General features: G+C 44.8%; 1 protein-coding gene across 2 annotated transcripts in view; it reads right to left on the reverse strand.

Moving 5' to 3' along the window:
- nav3 (neuron navigator 3) overlaps positions 1-20619 on the reverse strand; it is a 230372-nt gene that overhangs the window by 89481 nt on the left and 120272 nt on the right. Inside the window, exons 8-10 of one of the 2 annotated variants that reach the window (XM_039791195.1) lie at positions 14053-15132; positions 13926-14016; positions 7402-7517 (exon numbers count right to left, since the gene is read on the reverse strand). In XM_039791195.1, coding sequence (XP_039647129.1) covers positions 7402-7517; positions 13926-14016; positions 14053-15132 — 1287 coding nt within the window. Of the gene's footprint in view, positions 1-7401; positions 7518-13925; positions 14023-14052; positions 15133-20619 lie in introns of both variants that reach the window. The other variant, XM_039791196.1, reaches the window with a different exon arrangement.

Raw genomic sequence — 20619 nt, forward strand, 5'->3', positions numbered from 1 at the left:
ATTTCCACTGCATGGTTCGGCTTGACTCGACTCAACTCACTCTTGGTACCAGGTCCTTTTCTCTTGTTTTCTACAGCGGATAGTACCCCCTTAGTGTAGGCGGGATTCTCATAGTGGCGCCACATCAAACTGCCGCGACATCACCTTTCGTCTGCACTTCGTCAATTGTATGGTGTAGAGAACGAAATGTACGACGTAGCATACAGCATGGTTTTTCAGGCTTCCATTTTTCAAAATCTGGGTCTAGTGAATACAAAAATGGCAGTTTTATGCAAGATGTCCCTTGTCACGCTAGTGACGGTTCTCTTTGACCAGTGGTCTGCAGTGTTTTAACTCAACCTTCTAGTATTGGCTCAGCTCGCTTGGAACCTCAACCGAGGTGGCACCGGAAAAAGAACCATGTACTATTAACAACTTCTGCTGATGGAAAACCAATAAAGAGCGAGTTGAGTTGAGTAGGGCCGTGCCGTACCATCTAGTGGAAATGCGGCATCAGTCACATTGTTTAAAGACTTTACAATTTCAGAAAGATCCAAACACTACAATGTCTGCACTCAAAAAATCTTTTCCAAAATTAAGTCAAGACATGACCTCAATTATACTGTAGGGTACTATGTAATGACCTCACGGGGTATACAGCAGTCTGGTATAATCAAGGTCATGTTTTATCTTTGCAGAGCAAACAGACTGAAGATTGTGTGAGGCCGAGGTGGTGCCGCATGTTCTTAACCTCTGACCCCATATCAGCTTTCCACTCTATGTCCAGTAATTAGAAATCGATGAGGCACATATGATCTAATGAATGAATCCAAAACTTACTAGAAAAAGGAATACATCCGATCACAGTGACAAAATTGTGTTCACATCCAATGCATGGAAGCTTCGAGGCCCTGAATTTATTCCGGTCAGGATGGAACTCATCTGACACAACACTAAGTGATGAAAGGTTTCCTTAGAAGCCCAGAATGATATCCTATTGTCGTTTTTCAGTGGGTTGCAGCTCCATAAGGAAAGGAGATCCAGTCTAAGAATGTAATGGGGGATGGATCTCTGGTACCACAAACTCTAAGCATCACTGTTATCTGAATTTGTCTTTTTCTTTAATTCTTCTTCTTCTTCTTCCTCCCTTTCTCCATGTTCCTCTACTCTCTTCCTTTTAAAAAGGTCCCCTTCAAGAAAGATCTAATTACAATCCCATTATAAAAGTGACATGAGGAGATCTGGCCCTGGAGTCTCCATCATGAATGGACACTTCATGCAACATTGTGAAGCCGCCCAAAGCTTGTATGTGCATTTATGTTTGTTTTTTTGTGTGAGAGTGTGTGAGCGATTCACTGCGGTACAGGAGCAAAGGTCTCCCCTGCACCGGAGAGCACAGGCCAACGCTTTGCACACTCATAATTCCAAAATACAATACCTATTACCAGCTCAGCACCATTTTGCGGATCAAGAAGAGTAGCAGACGTGTGTGTAGCTAAATCCCAAGCACCTAATAGCCCAATGCAGTGGCTGCTTATACACATGTATAGCTGGTGTTTCCACTTCAGCATCCAACACTACAAAGAGGTGAGAAGCCACAAAGCATTTATTTGGATTCAAGCTGCTGTCCAGCTCTTGGCCTGGTGAGGCTGTTCAGCAGCCAAACTGGGTCTGTGGGGAGGATTGAAAAGGGCACGAAAGGAGGGAAGGTACACAATGCGTTTCCTAACAGGCGTTGCAGCACATTGAGAGCTTGTTAATGCGCATCAACGACAACTGCTCCCAGAGGCTAAAAGCTCAAACTGCCACGACAGCAGCTGGAAAGCCAACTTTGACAGGGTGAAAGAGTTCTTTAAAGATGGAAATGGATTCTGAGCAGTCTGGATAGATCTCTTGACACACACACAGAAACACACATACGGAGGCATGCATGTACGCAAAAAAACAAAAACAAAAAAACACCTGTATGCATGAACAGAGCGTAGATAAGCACACACACACACACACACACACACACACACACACACACACACACACACACACACACACACACACACACACACACACACACACACACACACACACACAGGTGTAATAATAAGCTATTGATCATGTTGGCTATGTGACTCAAAGGCAGTGAGGGAGGTGCAAGTAATAAAAGCTGCTTCAACCGTGGGTGAGGTGTTGTTTTTCCATCATTTATCTCAAGGTATTTCTTCTTTATGCTGCATCATGCCTCAACCTGCTTAAAGGAAAAGCTGCCCATTGCCAAAGCTCACCCTGCTGTGCTGCACAAATTGACTTTGCTTTATCTGTACAGTCACAATAATCCTCTCTACTGTCACATCTATACGTAAAAAAACAAAAAAAAAAACACGTATCAACTGAACATTCCCCACCCACGTACCATCCCTCTCCTCTCACATCAAAGCCAGGTCTGTACATGGGTGCTCATTCCAAAAGCACAAATCATTCACTCCATACCATGCTCTCCCAAGCTAGACGTTAATGGGGCTACTGATGAGGTGTGGCGAGGTACCTGTAGGTATAGGTTAGACTCCAGCTGCTAAATTCACAGTATAGTGCTTGACAATGCTGCACACAAAGCAGAGAGCCTCATTTGCATACACTGAGTGTGTGGTAGATGCAAGTGATGAAAAAGGATGTGTCCATGAATCCAAACGCCTGCTACTTGAGTAAGTAGGGAAGGAAGGAGGGAGGGAGTGTGTGTGTGTGTGTGTGTGTGTGTGTGTGTGTGTGTGTGTGTGTGTGTGTGTGTGTGTGTGTGTGTGTGTGTGTGTGTGTGTGTGTGTGTGTGTGTGTGTGTGTGTGTGTGTGCTTTAACAGCCTTTTCTCACATATTTCTTTTAAAGGATGTCTTAAAATGCTAATGGCGTGCCCTGAGAAATAGGTTTCCCCATCATGGGGATTAAGAACATAACCAGCTTATTGAAGACTTTTTCTGCTTCGACACAATATTCTGCTAAAGTTTGCATTTTTAAACTCAACCAAAAACTCAGTCACTTCACATTTACATATTTCTTTTTTTTACTTCCTGTACAAAGTTTCCAATTCGTGGTGTCATGGTGGTGTCATAGTAATCCTTTCGTGTTGGAGGAATCCGCAAATGCTTTGTGTCTATAGTATGTAATGCCTTTCACATTCATGCTCATTTCCTGGAATGTGCTGACTGGGTTGACTTACGTGGGCGAGGCGGTGTGTGCAGCACCTGCTCCAGGTCGCCCAGCATGGTGAGGATCACCTCCTTATCCAGCTGAGCCGTTCCCTCACGCGGACCTCCCCCTGAAACCTCCTCCTCTGCCCAATACCCGCCGTCCTTCTCCCTGCCTGGCCGCTTCCCACCACCCCTGCCTGCCGCTGGCTCTTCGTCTGAACGCCCGCTGCTGCCCTCTTCATCTGTTCCCCCCTCCTCCCTGGACGTCCTCGCTGGCTCCGTTCGTGGGTGGCCACTGTATGACGCCCGCTGTGGCCGCCCGCCTGCACCTGTGCATCGCCAAGGGACCGGGATGAGGGAGTGCTCTGACTGAGAAAGCACCTTGGTGAGGGAGAGGGACAGGGATCGAGCTCTGGTGCCCCGCACACCTCCGCCCCTTGTGACCACCTCCTTCCTCGGGCTTCCCTGCAGGCTGCCTCCTGCCCGCTGCGTGGGGGACGAGTACGACAAAGGGTTCTGGGGTTGGGGAAGACGAGGCGGTGGCTCGTCGAGCTCAAAGGAGTAAACCCGCCGCTCGCCGTCGCTGAGCAGGGTCAGGTTTGTGAGCGAGCGCTGCTTGATCCGCAGGTTGAGGTTGTCAGGGAGAGGCTGGGGAGGCCGCCGAGCAGGGCTGCCTCCCTGATACACCGAGAACTCCGCTCCTCTCTTCATTTCTGCCTTTGCGCCTCTGGTGCCTCAGCGAGTGAAACTATACATGCAAGTGGATCCACCTGTGCGTAGCTCTCGGTTTCACATCTTGGCTGCACTGTCACTAGAAGAGCAGATGGAGGGAGGGAGGAACCGGAGGACGGAGGAGGCAGAGAGATGTGTCCCCACGTCTCACGCCTCCTGACTGAGCTCCAGGCTTCAGAGAGCTGGAGGGAAAGCGAGCACGGGGCGAAGATCGGAGAGGAAACTTCCCTCTCAGGCATGTAGGTAGAATCCACATCCATCCTTGAGCCAGTCCATGCTCATGGTCAGATATTGAGCCAGACACACACTTATTTCTTCCACTGCTTCTCCTGCCCTCATGCTTTTTGCCTTGTCTTCTTGGCTCCTTTCTCTGACTCCACCACAGTCAGGGGCGTGGATGAACGAGTCGCTACATCTCCCTTCCCTCACTAACACGTTCTCTCTCTCTCCCTTCTGCGCTCGCACTCTTATCTTTTCCCCCTATTAAACGTCTCTTTTCATTCACTCATATCTCACTCCCTCCACCTTCTGTTCCTCCATTAATTACCAGCTCACCGCCACACTTCTCCTGCCTCCGCTCTGACAGTGCCTCTCTCCTCACAGCGGAGAATGAGCGGGTGCCGAAGCCGGCGAACGGGCTCACATAGCTCTCGGTTTGCTTGTTCATTCCTGCAGTATACTCTCTCTCTCTCTCTCTCTCTCTCTCTCTCTCTCTCTCTCTCTCAGCCCTCCTCTGTGCTTATCACCCTCTCTTTCTCATAATCCCCTCTCATTCTCTCACTTTCTGTTCACTTCCCTCCTCTTCCTAACCCTCTCCTCTCTCTCACACTATCCTTGCCCCTCTCTTTCTGTCTCTCCATCTCTCTCTTGCCGCGTGACAGTGACTTGTTTGGACAGCAGCACCTGTAAGCTTGCAGCCACTGCTGCACCGCGCCGGCCGCCCGACTTAATTAAATGCTATCTTGAGGAGCTAAAGCAGCGAGCCGGCAGCTTACCGTGGATCAACAATGAGACCACAGAACCAACATATCCCCATCAATCAGTGAAAGCTTTATTAGCCTTGTCGCTATTAGTCACAGCTGTCTTCTACACATTCTTTAATCATAGTTAACAACATCTAGTAGGGACTGGAAGCAGTTGCCGCAGAAACCATAATCAAGGTTTTCCTAATTGTGTGTGTGTGACCCATCTATATATTAGTCAGCAGCTGTTCACAATTTTTTATTTCATTATTAATCAAAACAGATACAATCAATATAATAAAACTACATCAGAGCTTACCCTAAACTGTTTTTTTTTTTACTTTTCTCGTATAAATAAATAATTTCACAAAAGCTTGAATCAACATGTGAATAAGGAGCTTGTATATGTAAAATGAGTAGGCTTGTCATGTGGCATTTGTGGCATGCATACACTTTCTCAAAGACTCATTTCAGCCCCTCTATGGAGAAAGAGTCGGGAAAGCGAAGAATGTGAAATGACCATGAAACGTGTAACAACAAAAAGCAAGTGTTTGAAATGGACCCCAAACAAAGGGAACGGTCCGCGCTGCAGTCTAATTCTATCCTTTAAATGATGGGCTACGGAAAAGCCACGACCGAAGCCAAATGTCTGGAATGCCACTGCCGACCTGACATCCCCTAACCTTTAATCACGAGCTGTTGTTTGTGCACACTGCTCTTTGTAGACGCTTTCTTCTGGCTTCACTTTGAGCTTGACATCTTATTTTTCCATTAACTTAGCTGATTGTTTGCTTTAGCATCATGTATATTTCTGTTATTTTAAGGATGGACTTTCATTCAAAATTAAGATATCCACCATTTAAACCAAATGGCATTTTCCACTAAAAATGTTTGGGAAGTGTGTGGCCGGGTTGGATCAGTGGGTAGAGCAGGCGCACATATACTTAGAGGTTTATGCCTCGACGCAGAGGTCCAGGGTTTGAATCCGACGATTTCCTGTATGTCTTCCCCCTCTCTCTCTCTCCTTTCTCACTTAGCTGTCCTGTCAAATATAGGTGGAAAAGCCCCAAAAATGTATCTTAAAAAAATGTTTGGGAATTAATCACTGAATGGTGCTTAAAACAGACACAATACAGTAGATACTGGCGAATAAATGCCAGGCAACGCAAAGATCTTTAATGTAAAATGGGATGTGAGTTGAAGCTGAAGTCTCCATTTTCAATTAAAACAATGGAATCTCTCTGTGCCAGTGGTTTGTGGTGTGATTGTGTGTTGCCTGGTTTAAACTCTCAACCCGCTCTTTGCCAGGAATTTAAGATTGTGGTTAGAAACTCCTTCAAACTGGTCAAACGTCCCTCGGCACTGACTTCTCAGCTGCAGAAGCTCAATTGCACAGATGTCCACTGGCGGTCATTAAAGGACAATAAAGACGTTTGCAGTCGTTACCAAAAAGTATGATTTGAACAGCAGCTTTCTGTTGTATAGGTGTCATGACAATCACAGTGGAATAGGATCATACACTCAAAGAGCACAGAAATGCTTTTCAGTTATATAGCCTGTTGTCACCTGTTGTCTTTTGGGAAAGTGGTCAGTGTTCATACAGTGTAATACAGAAGTATTTGAAATGTTCTTCATTTTTTATAATAAAGTAGTACTAGTAACTATACCAAAGTTGCCAGTGGGCAAAATGCTCCCAGTCCCCAGCAAGAGGATTTTGCACTACTGTCTGTTCAAAATAAATGAAAACAAACTGATCCTTATGCTTTTTTTTTCCCACTCTACCGAACTCACACCAAACCGGGTTACGAACCAAACAGTGACGTCTGTGTACCTTTACACCTTAGTAGGTACTGTTGATGATGTGTCACTCGTAAAGCTGGCAGTGATGCACAGCTGGGACTGTAACACAGCCTACAGGGATGTAAACAAAGAGCTGCAGATGCTCCCTGTGTCCAGCTGTCAGCGCTGACCTTTTCCCTTCGCTACATGAAACCAGCGCAGAACAGGGATACCCCAGTAAACATGCACACGCACACAGACACACACACACACAAGCTGCAAGACACCAGTACATTGTCCTATCCACAGCAGTAGCCTTCAAAAACTCCCTCATCCTGCAGCTACCCTGTAACTACCCTGCATTAAGACTGCAACAGACTCTGCAGTCTGCTCTTCCTTAAATGTTGGGTAGACCAGCTAATTCATAATGCAATAAAACAGTCTTAATGTAAGCTAAACCTTCAATTTCCTAAAGAGGGCAACTGCATTATCTAAATATTTCCTCTCACATGTAGAGCAGCACTGCAGTCAGCAGTCAACATTAGTTAAATACAAATGCTGAGCAGCAGATTAAAGGTTAAATCCCTATATGCCAATGCATGACCAATATAATGAGAGACAAATGTTAATGCACAGAGGCATGTGCACAGTTACACACCCACACAGAGAAATATCATGCATGCATAGCCTGCAGTGTGTGTGTGTGTGTGCGTGCCTGCCTGCCTGCGTGCGTGCGTGCATGCGTGCCTATGTGTGTGTGTTGACCTGCTGTACCTGATATCTCCTCCAGGCACTGTTTGGCTGTCTTGCTGTAGACCAGCTCTCCCTTGGTGGGGCTGAGGCAGGGGTCTGCTGGGGCCACCATGGTGCAGTCGTTTTCTGAGAATGTCCTGAAGACACAAAGAACAAATAGTACACAGCAGTTATAAAGACAGGCTGAGATATACGGCTGACTCCACTGCAGTCATTTTCAAAAGAGCCATGGAGGGGAGTTTTTACTGCTCCGTTGTCATGTTCATTTATTTACAGTCAAAGAATGCAATGAAAGATGTTTAACCATTGTGCACCCCTTTAATTAAAACAGTTGCTCTTGTGTCCATAGAGGACAAAAATGGCCGTGTCAAAAACTGCCATGAAATGAGGCCCTGTTTACACGATGACGCTCTCGGGTGAAAACGAAAAAATATTTTATCGGATGTGCCTTTCGTTTATACGGCGACGGCGTTTTTGGGGCTTAAAAACGCAAAAAAGTGAAACCACCCGCCAGAGTGGAAATCTTAAAAACGCTCCACCATCGCGTTACCGTCTAAAGGGTAAAAACGCAAAAGTCTGAAGACAGAGGTGTGGAGAGAGACGAGAAAAAGGCGTCTGTTGTTACGGAGTAGGCTACAGAAATTATAGGCTCCTGTTAGAATTTCAATGTAATGGCTCAATATTTAAATTATTTCAACAATGTGGATAAGGTTGTTATAGTTCGATGACGATATGTAGGCTATTCATTTGAGCCAGAGCAGGCGACAACGTTACGGATGAAGAGAGAGAGAGAGCGAGCAAGTGGCAGCGGTCAGCGGGCAGAGGTCAGCCGTCAGCGGGCAAAGGAGGGTCTGCTTCAGCCTCCTCTGCCCGCTGCCTCTCGCTCTCAAGCAGCGGCTGAAGGGCCGCGAGGCTCAGGGTATTGGTAGTGCTCCAGTGGGTGCTGTGTTGTGGCTTATCACGGTCAATTGTGCTGGTCATCATCAGACAAACATGCAACTCCACCTCCTCGTCTTTCCAGACAAGCTTTTGTTGTTCGCTTCGTTTTGGTTTCGCGCTACTAAGGAGAGAAGTAGAATGAATGTTCTACGCAGGTGGGTGCTTTGGTGGTGTTGTGTGGCAGTGCCACCTAGTCACCTGGAGTGCATACTACATCGAATTTCACACACTTTTGCGTCACCATATGCACGCAGATTTCCCCTCCATAACGCTCGTCTAAACGCAGAATAAAAAGTGATAACGCAACGCCACTTTTGCGTTTTCTCTTCAGATCGTTTCCGTGTAAACATAGCCTGATATATTAATAATATTTTCCACTTTCACTGCGTTCATTTTTTAACCAACATCAGTCCTAATCATTACTTCCAAACATTCATTCATTTTTTAGAATGTTAACCCTTTAAATGCTAGTTTGTTTGTTGTTTTCTTCTGTATGCTTTTTTTCCACAGTCTGGGATATGTCAATGATTAACAACAGCATTGATTTGATGCATTGCATGAAACACTGAGTGGGCCATTAATACAGCAGCAATGCCCCGAGTGGAAACCAGGAAGATAAGAAAATGGCTCAATCTGGTAGAAAATAGTAAAAACTACAACTTTGAAGCCAGGGCTCTAGATTGAAATCCTGATATAATAGAATGCACGATTTTATGCTGTAATGGCTGTGGGATCAACAATTGTGATTTTAATGAGTTTCAATGGTGACATTTTTGTCCTTAAGGGTCTGAATGTCTGTATTTTGACTAGGGCTGCAACATAACAATCATTTTCATAGTGCATTAATCTGACGTTTAATTTCTTGATTAATTAATTAGTTGTTTACTCTATAAAATGACTAGCCTGACGTGGTCATACTCAGATTCTAGTCAGAATATGAGTCTGAAACCGCTCCATTGGGCTGTGATTATGGGGCGTGTTCCAACCGAACCAGGAAAAAAAATGCCTCTGCATTCATTGGATAGACCTACATCCAATCAGAGCAACGGAACTCAACTCAGCTGTCAACAGAACTCAACACTGTGTATCGTCTCCATAGCAACCACTCTTTGCACAATGCATTCGTTCTAACTTCCGACTTTTAGACCTTTTTGAAGCTGGATATATCATTTGTTGCGTGTAAATATAAATGTGGATAACGCGTTAGTGATAGTGACATGCTTGCTACACGTCGCATTTTTTAGAGATGAATGGCGGCAAAACATGTTTTATTTCTCCGATTCACGGCTTTTGTTCTAGCCGCGCTGGACCCTCTCTTCAGTCTCTCTCTATCTCTCTCCACCATATAACGCTCTCTCTCTTCAGTCTCTCTCTATCTCTCTCCACCATATAACGCTCTCTCTCTTCAGTCTCTCTCTATCTCTCTCCACCATATAACGCTCTCTCTCTTCAGTCTCTCTCCATCTCGCTCCACCATATAACGCTACCATGCTTTCGGGCAGTTGTTGAGGCTCCTCTGCTGAGGATTTTAAAATGAATGCGCTGTCGATATCTTCTGTAACAGACGCGATGGTGGAATCTACAAATCTCAACAAATTCAACCCAAGCGTTCTTTGGTGACGTGGTTGATTATGTTACTGTTGATCATCTGTCCGACAATCTGATTGGTCCGAACAGATCCTGTTCGGGCAATAATTTCTTCTCAACGGAGCGACTCCAGACCGAACTTCCCGACCTCGAATTTTGTGGGCGGGGCTAAGTTCGGCTGGCATCCAGGCTATAAAATGACAAGACGATGTCCTCAAATGTCTTGTTCTCAAAGATATTCAGTTTACTGTCACAGAGGAGAGAAGAAACTAGAACAACTTTCACATTTTCTCAAGAGGAGACAATTTGTAACATTGTGATCATTTTGTCCAAGGATGAAAGTTTCTTATGTCCCATTAGCATCATTTAGTTTTAGTTTAGTATGGCATAACAACTATTATCACATTAAAAATGTAGTATCACAAAAACATATTCTTGTCTGTGGAGTAAAAATGTACAGTACAGGGCTGATAGTGAGTCAGGCAGATGCACTGGACGGAACTGAAGGGTTGGAAAGACCCAGTAACTGAGAGATTTTAGTGTTTGCTTGAGCCAAAATCTTCCAGTCTGTGTTTCTATGATGTTAAGCATGAACACTGTTTTGAATTTCTGAGTCAGTTTTTGGTCTTAGTCACAACAGATGGACACCTCTAAAGGGAAGAGGGGACGGTCTCCGATTAGATGTTTTCTATGAGTCCTTCAGAATGTGTGTGCGTGAAATGTGTGTGTGTGTGTGCGCGCAACTGCCTCTCCTCCTCAACCCAGAGCTGCATCCCACTCCACTGTTTGTTTGCTGATCTAAAGAAAGAAAGGATTGAGTCCAACGCACTTCATGAGATAACAGTCCTACGCACACGTGTGCACAGTAAACGACAAGAAAACCATGTCAAAAACAGACATGCAGATAAACGCGTTGACAGGTACACATACAAACACAATGAAATGCACACTCACACAGTAACACAAACGCACGTGCGTGCTCGCACACACACACGCAATGAAAAGCGTCCAAACTGACACTTTCAACCACATGAAAATCCTGAAAATACACAAAGTAAAGCTTGCATATAAAAACACACAGAAAGAGCACAAGCTACTGTGTAGTATTTATCCCTCCTATAAATACAACACGCACGCACACACACACGCACGCACGCACGCACACACACCGGGGACCACCACCACCACCTGCAGAGTTGCAGATAAAAATTGGCTTCCAACTGCGACAGCAGCATCTGCCTGTGACTTCAGCTCATGTGAAGAGCTTCTTTTTTTCTTCCTGCAAGGTTCCCTCACCTCAGTGGATTCACAAAAACAGAGGCAGATATATTCACTACTACTGCCACACACAACAATTTGCGCCCAAAATAAGAATGCAGATATATTAGAAAATCATTATTTACACCTCCCTCAGATAGTCACACACCCCCTCTCTGTAATCCTCTCATCTCAAACATAGACAATTCTTTTTTTTTTTATTGCACTAAAATCATCTCAACATAGACAATCATTTCTCTTTTTTATTGCACTATTTGCACATTAACACTGTACATTTCATATTTTATATATTATTACTGTATATTTGTTTTTATTATATATGTTAAAAGTCTTGATAATATATGTTGTTTTTATTTGTTGTTTGTATACCTGGAGTGGTAACAAAAATAATTTCCCCCTGGGATTATTAAAGTATTTCTGATTCTGATACAAAAAAATGAGGTTCAAAGATTCAGATAAGGCCTGTTCATAATGTGTTTCTGTTCTTTACTCTTGGTTTTAGAATGAATCATCACTGCAGTATTTCTATCATTCCTGATCTGGTTTCTGAACTGGCCGGGTCAGTGTAGGTTATGGGAGCAGAGAAGGATACAGTTGCTCACATGGGGTGGGAACACAAATCAATCCTGCACACTAACTGCAGCAAAGTCCAACAACAACGCTGGTCTATTAAACCTGGCAGAGGCAACTACTTAAAATGGGCATAGAAGAGAAAGTTAACAAGACAACGATGCCTAATTGGGCTGAAAATGCTGGTGAATTGCAGCACAGCAGGAGGCCTTTACGCTTACTGGCTGCAAGCTGGTGAGGAAGAACATTTATAAGCAAGAGGAGGGTGAAGATGGAGGCTACAGTATTATGCCCAAGGACATATCTCAGAGGTAGAGGAGTGACATGAATCTGCACTGTACCTCAAAGGCTCAAAGGCAAGAACAAGGTGTGTAGAAGAACACAGGTGCACAATCAGGGGGCCACAAATTTGTTGTGTGCACAATTTTGGTGAACTTTGACCAGCAACTGGATGTTAGTTAGGCTTGCTAGAACTGCAAGCAGTTATGACGAGGTCCAAGCCTCCCTGGCACGAGTCGCCCCCGACGACCCACGGAGCCTACGAAAGTGGAACCCAAAGCGGAACCGGTGACTAAGAGTTGTTGTGTTTTCGTTAGCTTAGAATGAGCCCTTCATATCTACAGCGGGTCCTCTTCCATGCAGCCCCCCATGTTGCACTGGCATGTTTCTACAGTAGCCCAGAACGGACAAACCAAACAGCGGCTATCGAGAGGGTCTTTCGCGTTTATCTGAAGTATCTGAAGTTCACCAACTAGCCCTGCACGTTGTCCTTTGTCACAAAACTTCAAACACCTACTATTTAGGACACGTGGATGAATTTCGCTGTGCCTCTTTCCGATGTGACCGAGCCTCAACAGCAGAGTGAAGCCTCTAACAGCCCAACTGTCCATTGACTCTGCCGGCCAACATCAGAGTTTGAAATCTTAATAATCAGAGATTATTATTAATATTTGGTTTCTAATAAACCTCAAACTGTACCAAAGTGATCAGGGAAACTTACAGCTTCTACTCACACTGTAAATTGGTTCCCAATGTCTCTTAATAGCTAATGTGTGATGATTAGTACTTGGCAATGATTTTTTGTAAAAAAATCAATGAGAGGTATGTTTAGGAGCAGCTGTAGTGGTTGATGTTTGCATGTTCCACCTCAAATCCACTTGCTATGGCTACATTTTGTATTTCCAGCCCCAGTTATTGACAGAAATCGCAGCAAGTGGAAACCTCAAGTCCAGGCTTCAAAATGTTCCTTCAGAAAAACTGTGGGTGACATCACAGATGGTTCCCTTCTTTCTACACTCATGGAGTGGGCTGCTTTTACAGTTTCAGTTTTGCTTTCCATCTTCAAAACTCCACCATTGGCCAAGGGCCAATAGTCGCAGCCGTTTTAACCTGCTAAATGTGTGGGAATAAAGTAATGCTAGTGCTCGAAGGAGGCACAGCTCAATGTGGCAGAGCTGACTGTTCTCAACGGAGGAGTAAGGCGACACAGGGAGAGAAGGGGTGAAGGATTATGTCTTGTTTAATGGGATTCCTAACGCTCTTTCTCTGTGAGCACAAAGCGCCCATAGTGACTTTGGCCTGCGCTCCTCCCGACCACCAGAACAACTAAGTGAGAAAAAAACAAAAAAGAAAAATCGGCTCTGCTGGGCAGATTTACCCACTTCCTGCACCTCTCATGGCTGCAACGCCATGGAACCATGCGTTAGCTGCATGCATCAAAACAACACCGGTTGAACGAAGAGAATAGGAAAATGGTTTCCTGAACTCTGCCAATGTCTGGATTCTCACATCACAGATGAAACCCAGACAGTTAAATATCAGGCTTTGGCAAGCGTCAGGCAGTGGATGGTAATTTGTTCTGTAATGACTGTGAAGAGATGCGGAGGTGAGAGCAAGATGCACAGTGGGGGGTGCCAGCTGATCACTGCGAGTTCTCCAGGAATGTAATGTATGTGTGTCTGAATGTGCGCAGGTACAGTATGGCTTTGAGATAAAGGGTCAATACACCTCTCTGGGGAAAACAAGTGTGAGAGTTGGAGAAAAAAAAAAACACACACACACACACACACACACACACACACACACACACACACACACACACACACACACACACACACACACACACACACACACAGAACAGACAGACACACACACACACACACACACCTCACCTGTACATGAAGGGGGCCACAGTGGCAGTATTGGGGTGGTTGTGCTGTTGCTGCTGAGGAAGCTGAACTACTCCGTTCCCTCCAAGCGCTCCTCCTCCTCCTCCTACTCCTCCTCCTCCTCCGCCACCTCCTCCTCCTCCTCCTCCTCCTCCTCCTCCTCCTCCTCCTCCTCCTCCTCCTCCCAGCATCCCACTGGACCCAGACAGGGCTGAGGTGCTGGTGGAGGAGGTCATGTTGGTCCTTTTGCCCTCTGGGGCCCCACTGGAGCGCTGGATATAGAAACTCCCACTCTGCCCTCCTTTCGTCAGCTTGGCTCTGTCCCCGTCTCCACCCCGCATGTTGCCGCTGCTGTTTAAGGCGGCCTGGCTTTGGCTCTGTGGCGGACTCTGAGGCTTGGACGTCGTGCTGGAGGGAGCTTTTAGTCCCGGCTTAGGGATGCTGCTGGAAGCCGGGGAGGCGCCGCCATCTTTCTTTCCAGAAGACGGCTTCCCTCCTTTGGGGATGAGGCTGGCAATTTTGGAGCTCTTCTTGGTGGGGTCAGCAAATGACTCACGCTCCTCTTTGGCTGGGGAGCTGTCCTTAGAAGATTTCCCAGATCTGCTTTTGTCCTCCCTGTCTTTGGACGAGGCCATGGACCTGCTGCCATTGGCAGACGCTTTTGAAAATGAAGAGGAGGGGAAGGAAGAAGTGGAAGTCTTGCCTGGTGCAGTGAGGGACGGTGTAGAGGATTTGGCAGACATTTGCTTGGCCGTAGCACTGCTACTGCTGCTGCTGCACACCGAACCCGTAGGCGTCAACCCATCCTCACCGTACTCCGACAGGTCATCCTCCTCCTGCAGAGCCATCTCTGCCACAGACGGAGACGCTCGTGAAGCCGATCTTGGGTTAATCAGGCGGAACTTCTCCAGCATGGACCTCTGGGGTCCACCACCGCCGGCTGACCCGACTTTGGACCCATCGCTTCCGTGCGGCTGAAGGCCTTCAGAGGCCTTGGGTGACAGGCTGGGTGAGGGTGAGTGCGTGGGGCTTGCCAGCATGGACGAAGTGGCGCTGTGCTTGAGGTTCATGGACTTGCTGCGCCAGGACTTGCCGGCAGTGGGTGAGGGGATGGCAGAGGCCAGCTGCTGCCCGCTGAGGCTGGTGGGAACCGTCCCACCAAGACCGCTCCCATTCATCCCGCCGGGTAATGGGATACCCCTCACCGCTTCTGAACCAGGGAGGAAGAAAGAAAGAAAGAGATAAACAGAGGTAAAAAGAGTATTAAAAGCATGGTTATTTGTTATCACATCTACTATATTACAGTTGTTCTAAATCATTTCCCCACTTCAAATAACTGAGTCACTGATTGAGTTCAGTGTTATTATGGGGACAGAATTTACAATAACCAAGTCTTGATTGCATTATTTTGCCAAGAAACTTGCAATTTGTTTGAAATGTTCTTATTCACTCATGTAAGATAGACATCTGGGACATTCATACACAGCAGTACTATCCACTGTAGTGACTCTTGACACTGATTTTAAAAGCAAACCAAAAAGTTTGGAGCAAACACTCAAGTTCTGATTTCTGCAAACTTTCACACTCTTCCTGGATTTATCAGACATGAGAAACAACCTTTTCTCAAGTCACTGCTGAATACTCTGTCTTCCTCTATGGTTTTACACACATTGAGCTCAAAACTCAAGCAAAAATGGGAAACTTTCAGAGAATTTCAGTTTTATTATTTATTACTTTCATTCCCATTGGCAGAATATGTAAAGTAGATTTGGTTAAAAGAAAAAATGTCACTGTTATTATTACTCCGGAGTCTCGAAGGAGTTTGCACTTAAGTGTGCTGTAGCTTGCGCTTCTATTGAGGCCTGTCGCCGTATGTTTGCGGGTGGATAACAGTGGTTATAAGTAGGGCTGTCAGCATTAACGCATTAATCGCGATGCGATTAAGGGCCAAGCATAACGCGTGAATTTTTTTTTTAATCACATTCCAATTATTAATTCATTTTCACTTCACTCGGCTTCGCGTCGTCCCTAACAGGCTACTATTTTGACCCTTTGCCGCACTTCCTCGTAACACATCCTGCTGCTGCAGGAATAGCAACGTGGATTTCGGTGCCTCATTCCGGTGCCACAGATATGCCTGCACTTCTCTCTGATGCTCTGAAACAGACGCTAGAGGCAACAGAAACATTGCTGCACGTGACGCTAGTTAACACTACACACTGTTCTCTAATTTTTTTTTCACAGATATCCTCATAGATTACAGTGTTATGAATTATCTTAATGAAAAAACTATAAACTATAAAAGATTGCCATATCAAATAGAACAAATTTCTAGAGATACTCATTTATATTTGACCATGTACCACATTCACTGGCATTAGTACCGTTACAGGCCGGACTGCTGACGCATGACGCATTACAAAGGTGTTTACTTCAACCAGAGTTACAGTCAAATGGTGCGAGAAAATATAACACGCTGAGCCAAACCAACCCCCATACAGGATCCAGTACCAGACAGATAAGTATAGTATTTGAAAAAGATGGACACAACAGAAGACAGTCAGGCACAGACAGACAGAAATGCATCTCCTTCTGGATGTGAGTTTTAGGCCACATCAGAGGGAAAGAGAGAAAAAGAAATAGAGAAAAAAAAGGGGAAAGGCAGAATTAGAAATGATGGCGACCGAGTGACAGCATGAAGTTATGCACCATTAGACTGAGTGTCTGTCTGGCTGTCAGTCAGAGCAGGGTTCAGCTGGCTGTGAGTCACCTCCAGTCTGCAGTTTAAAGCCCCTTCAGGCAGGCAGAGGGAGGGGGTTCAGTTTCATTTGTGGCTGGGGCCCAGACACTTTAACCGGCTTACACTTCTACTACATTCTCTAAGAACTTAAAACGTGCCTGAAAACGCCTCAGTGCACCGTGTCAGATCCGGAGTGAAAAGTGCAATCTGTCAGGCTATAGCAGACACTCTTCTTTACATCATAGTGTAGTGCGGCGATAGCAAAATGTCTTTTTATTTACCTCCACAGTCTTCATTTAAGACAAATATTATAATTATTATTATCTGTGTCACCATATACACTCATTAGGAAAGCAATTTCTATGCAACTTTTGGTACTCAAACTCTTTTATGACTGCATTTTAGCTCTACTGCTGCTAATGCGGATTGCAGTCAGGAATGCCTTGCTGACATCATCTCAGGAAACCATCCAACAAAATCAGCTGGGTACTAAAACTTATTCGTCATCAGTTTTGCAAACAAAGCATCAATAAATCAGCTGACTAAAACACACTACATCTATACAGTATCTAAATAGCTGAAGCATTAATGTGTGTGTGTGTCATATTTGTGTGTGTTTACATCTATGCATGCTTAACCAATAGATCTTCACCAGATAAACTCAGCTGGTGTAAAGAAACAACACCATCATTTTATATTTCTCTCTTTGTGTGTGTGTGTGTGTGTGTGTGCGTGTGTCTAGACAGCCATCTGATATAAACATGAGTGAGAATCCATCCCAGTGTTTATGTGTTACCAAGTGTCTGTCTGTGTCCTCTCTATTACCCTTCATCTTTAGAGATAGTGCAGTGGCCCTTAAGGCAGTTTATAAATGTGAATGAAGGAGGTTACAAGCATTTGTGTGATTCTGTGTGTGTGTCTGTGTGTGTCCAGTCAATTAACCCCATCTTTAGAGCTCCCCGTCCGCCTGCCTCCTCCCTGCTCCTCCGTCCCCACCCCGGAGGCCGTTTCACCACACTTTTCATTGTGCAGTGACTTGCCGTTGCCATGGCAACAGACTCCTTTTTTTTTTTGCCTCAGCGGCCAAGGAATGAAATGTCATTTCTCCTGGGCGGTGGTGGACCCTCTGCTTTTGAACACACATGCCGCAAATACACACATACGTGCTGTTTGCAACTACAGGACAGATGAGTAGGGCTGGGAACCAAAACCCGGTTCCAAATAAGAACCGATTCCAAAATGCCAAAAACAGAGTACCTGTAGAAAGAAAAAAAATGAATTTGCGGTTCTGCTTATTGGTTCTACACATGGTGCTTTTTCTGGACTGGTCTACCGCTGCGCAAAGCAATACATTTTGTTTTGTTTAGGCAGTATGGACAAGACAAATTAGAGTTGCGAGCACACGAGTCAGCCGTGCACCATGGACTGCAGAATCGGAATCAGAATCGTTAAAAACCAAACGGTACCCAACCACACAGATGAGGCACAGAAACTCAACGCCTGGATTTAAGTGATAATATGAAATGTTTGAAATGACAATTGAATTCCCATACATGCACACAGATGCATGAGCATGAGTTCAAACATGCAGCTAGTGATGCAGTTCATGCTTCCGACCTCTGCAGCTCTTGTTTTGGATGCATTTGGTCACACTCTTCACACACTTTCACCTATAGCTGCTCTCCCCATTACATCACTGTCGGACAGATAATGCATTATCGCCTCGCTCGAGGAAGGCCGCAGTTTCTCCACGCCAGCTTTCAGCAATCACTAACTTTCTTTAGTCCAATTTCACAAACATGCCCTTTCGATACTTCAATTTAGTTGGCTAAAGCTAATTAGATAGTTGTTCTCTCTGGTCAGAGCTTCACAGTGTGAGTAGAGAAACTAAACAACACTTCACTTCAACCCCATTAGGCCATACGCACCTGTATAAATGTGCCTTGTATAAAAAAAGTCATTGAAACAAACAAACACGACTTTCACCCTGTACTGGCAAATCAGACATCATTATGGGGGTAAGCTACTACCTGTATTTGGATCTATATCTGTATATCTACACTATCCGTATATCGGTTTATGTCACAAAAATGTCTGTGTTCGGACTGATATTGGAAGTGGTTTCTACGACCATTGATACTACACACACACAGATGTTTAGCTGACAAGATACATAAAACATAGTATTTTAACCATGTATTTAAATGAATTGATGAGTAAAACATATGATTATATTTAAACCCCACCTTTAAAAAAACAACTAAATAATAGCGGTGTCTAAATAATAGCGGTGTAAGGTCCAGGAGGAAATAAATAGGGGTCTTAACACAGGATTTAAGTTAAAATTTGCATCGGGACACACTGCATATTTTTTTCCTCTAAAACTGGAGGTTCTTTAGCCCGTCTTCTGTCACGTCGCACAACATCCAGGCTTCACTATCAGATCACAAGACGCTGCACCGCAAATCTGAGATAGTTTTTCCATTTTGAATTATTCAAGAAGAATCTTGCTGAATATTGAACTATGTAATCCCTAGTGTTTTAAACCTACAGCCTATTTGTTTACACTTTGGAAAATCGGAGATTAACATTACTGCAGAAATGCAGATAATGTTTGTATATTTTCACAAAGCATTGTCTGTTCATTACTGAATAATGTGTTGTATACAAAAAATAAAAGCTTGTAAAGCGACAAGTGCAAGAAGATAAAAGGATGTAAGATTAAAGAAAAGCATGAACTGTATGAAACAACAGCAGCAAATGCAACTATATATAAGATACATTTGGAGATTGGTTGTGGCAGACACTTCCTGTATCCGTTTCTGTCTTCTGCTCTCTCTCTCTGCTTCCTGATTTTGCCCAGAAGGTTCGGTCTGCATCGCTGACATTTCCCCACAATTGATTTTTTTTTTCTCCTTCCCTTTTACTTTGGACTAAAACACTGTTTCATCTCCCCTGCAGTGAAGCTCCAACACCTGGTGTCTTATCTCTACAAACTGAAGCTTTGTTTTCTGGCAGGACTCAACTGCACTGTGTAAATGACCCAGAATAGGGCACATCCACATTTTTTCTACAAAACAATAAGAAGAAACTGACCGACTAAATCCTTTATAATGTGGTTTGCTGGAGGATAAACCTAAACAAATGATCAATTTTCAAACTAAAGCACAAGACTAATACAATACAGCAGTTTTCAGCTTCCTCTTTGCTCTCTTTTCAGCTACAAGCACACACTCCGTCCACACTCCGACCTCCATCATCTCCCACCATGTTTCAGATAGAAATCGGAAGGGTGAGTGCACATCTTGCGTGAACTTTTAGGATTGAAAGACAGAATAAAAAGAAAAGTTGGTGGGGGCTTTTTTTTTCTTACTGCTGTTGGGCCCATCAGTGGGGTTAAATCTGATTTTAACCAAAAGGCCTCAGATTAAACTGACCTCTGGATACACGACACACATATGTTCAGAGACAAAGAGCTCAGAGACAAAAGACAGGCCTACTGGGAAGCGCCTCAGTCTGGTGAGTTCACACCTCTATGCGAAAGTCCCAGCCAGAGGGGACAACTAGCAGGAAGTCAAAGAACTACAAGATTGTAGTCTTCACACTTTCAAGAGTTTCGAGTCTTCCTAATGGTTCAGCGGGACCATAAACACAGCATGAAGTCTTAACCTATAAATAGCCTGATCCTAGAAAATTCTTTGTCTTCGCTTGCAACTCACGTTGCTGAAAGGAGGCGCGCAAGCGCTTGTGCTAAACTTCTACTTTCTGGAGAAAGTGGAGAAAGTTTTTCTTCTCAAAATCGACCAAACTTTCCCCCTTGCTGCCTTTTTGGAGGGAAGTTTCTCCGTGGCCGCTGACGAGCGCCAGGGACCCGTTCTGTTTCATTTCTGTGGAAATCTCTGGACAGGAACAAACGGACTGAACACACAGTAAGAAGGCTTACGTCTGGGCAGAGAT

The sequence above is a fragment of the Perca fluviatilis genome, chromosome 23, assembly GCF_010015445.1.
Source record: "Perca fluviatilis chromosome 23, GENO_Pfluv_1.0, whole genome shotgun sequence".
Lineage (NCBI taxonomy): Eukaryota > Metazoa > Chordata > Actinopteri > Perciformes > Percidae > Perca > Perca fluviatilis.